The sequence below is a fragment of the Cariama cristata genome, unplaced genomic scaffold (genome assembly GCF_000690535.1).
Source record: "Cariama cristata isolate BGI_N322 unplaced genomic scaffold, ASM69053v1 scaffold12845, whole genome shotgun sequence".
In the NCBI taxonomy this organism is placed as follows: domain Eukaryota; kingdom Metazoa; phylum Chordata; class Aves; order Cariamiformes; family Cariamidae; genus Cariama; species Cariama cristata.
In genome coordinates, this window is record NW_009618186.1 from 11,739 (window position 1) to 14,173 (window position 2,435).

A 2,435-nucleotide genomic window follows, 5' to 3' on the forward strand; every position below is an offset into this window, starting at 1 on the left:
GTGGGATGGGTTAGGGCTGTGCTCTCCAACACACGGGTTTCATGAGAGCCCCGCCTCCTTTTGAGGCCTCCCAGATGAAGAAGAGGTCTGGGAAGACACATCACTGGCAAGGCCAAGGGGAGGCACCTTCCTTTGAATTTTTAATTACAAATTTTATTGTCCTGCTTGAGCAGAAACCCCCAATACCACATTTTGAACTAGCTCACAGGTTTGGAAAAAAAAAAAAAAAAACCAAAACAAAAACCAACAAACCAACCAACCAACCAAAGACCCTCCCCCAAAAAAACAACAAAAAACCCCAATAAACCCAATCAAAACCCACTTGCTCTCCCTAACTTACTAATTTTATTCCTGGTGATGGTGCACCTCTCCTCCAGCTGCTCTCTGGAGCTGAAGAGAGCCCCCCCCCCCTGCCCTGCACTGCATGGGGGTCCCCACTGCGCAGAGCACAGGCTGTGGATGCCCCTTGGTCCTTCGGACGCTGCCCGAGCTGCCGCCTTCTGACAGCAGCTGGCATCTGATCGCCACCCAGAAGAGGAAGGGCGCCTGGACTCACGTCTGTGGGTGGGCGAAAACCAGCAAAGTACAGAAAAACGGAGCAGAGGGGAAGCTCACACAGTACATAGCCGCCGGAGCATCACAGCGACCGGCATCGCTTGCGCAGGTTAACGGCGTGCGGCTCGACGTGCTCACCTTCTTCAAAGCAGGCCTGAGCCCCAAGCTGCCACAGTATTCAGCCCCTAATTCCTGTGCGAGTTTAGCTGGATTAAGCCTTATTTTCAGCCAAGTATTTCACAAAGCGTTCTGGACTCTGTGTGTGAGGTGGGACATACTCAGAGCGTGCCGAGAGGTCTGCAGAAATAGTATGCACTGCTATCTTCCATAGGAAGAAACAAATCGCTAGCGTGTCAGTACGCAGAATGAGCTGCTTTAGTGCTGCAGTTCACAGCAGAGAAATGACAGCACAAGATCTCATCAGCACCGGGATGCCGAATGTGGTGCCGTCAAGAGCAAACTCGGGTGTTGCTACTCTCGATGATGGTCTGTCTTGTCTTTTCATCATGAAAAGGCTCAGAGGTGTTGCTACTCTCGATGATGGTCTTGTCTTTTCATCATGAAAAGGCTCAGAACGCATTGTCACCAGCCTGTTCTGGACTTGACAGAATGCAGTGCAGACTCTTAAGCACCTCCACGCAAGGAGAAGTAACAAAAAACGCTGGAATAACAGAATTACCAGCTTGCATGACGATGATTCTCATTTTGCTCCTCAGCCAGTGTTCCTTGAAGACTGGCTTGAATGGAAGCAGGATCAACCCCCTCCCCCTTTTCTTTTTAAACCTGTTTGCCCCATTCTTGCTCTTTCATTACACAACCAGACAGCTGAAAGAACATTATTTACATGCCCTCGCTCCACACTTCTGCTGGCTTCAGCAGTGTCAATTAACTTGCAAAAAGCTAAGATAAGAATTCTGCCTTTAGGGGAAAAGACCTTTCCTGTAAGCAGAGCTGTATCTCAGAGCCCTATTTCACACGGAGCTCTAATGAATTTCCAACGCATCTTCACTTTAAGCTGCTGTTTCCTTCTTTACAGCTCTGCCTCTAAAAATAAAGTAAGTGCACTCAACAAAGAGGGGCCCAAGCCTACAGATCAGAGCGAGGTAGTGCGTGACAGGGGACCACATCTGTATGACAACACAACTGTGTCAAGATTGTCCCCACTCCTCTCTGCTGGGTGGAAGACGCAGTTTACTTCTGTTCACCTTCCCCTCTTTCTCCAGGAGCAAAGGGCTCACAGGATCACTCGAGCTGGTGTCACAGCGGCAAGGGCAAACCCCACGGGACCCTCAGCCCTTAGAGAAGGGCCCCAAATTGCAAATCCCTCCCACCTGCAGCCACTGGGGCTTCCCCAGGGCAACGCCTGGGCACAGGAGGGCCCTGTCTCTCCTTGGCTTTAAGCAAACAGTCAGAAGGGTAGGAATTAGGATTCCAAAATCCCCCTTTCCATTTGCGGTCTAAGCAACTGACCAAACATTAAAACATGTGGGCAGACACCCAGCTTCCCAGCAGCAGAGGAGACAGACTCGAGTTCCCTCACTTACTTTTTCTTGTCTTTGTCCTTCTTCAGCGGCTGCTGTGAGGTAGCCTGCAAGGATTGGGACTGCAAGGTTTCCACCGCTACTTTCCGCCTGTTGAAGGCATGCATCTCTTCCTCCAGCTCCTTCCTCTTCTCCTCCACCTTCCTTTTCTCTTCCTGGTGTATCCTTTTTAAGTGCTCAAATTTCTCATGCAGCTGGTAGGAGACAGACCCTCTGAGCACCACATCCAGCACAACCACCAGGCTGTGCTCACCCCGGAGCCCCACTCGCACCCCCCGCACCAGTCCCCACCACCCCACAGACACCGACCAGCCGGCCGGGTATGGCAGCCCGCACCCC

The 2,435-nt window shown here is 51.4% G+C and overlaps 1 protein-coding gene across 1 annotated transcript in view; it reads right to left on the reverse strand.

Annotated features, from left to right (window-relative positions):
* Positions 1–2,099: 2,099 nt before the first annotated feature.
* The window catches only part of SEPT8 (septin 8), a gene marked incomplete at its 3' end in the record, with an annotated part of 14,089 nt that continues 13,753 nt past the window's right edge, over positions 2,100–2,435 (reverse strand). Inside the window, exon 8 of the mRNA XM_009700757.1 lies at positions 2,100–2,290. Within this exon, the coding sequence (XP_009699059.1) occupies positions 2,100–2,290 (191 nt within the window). The remainder of the gene's footprint in view (positions 2,291–2,435) is intronic.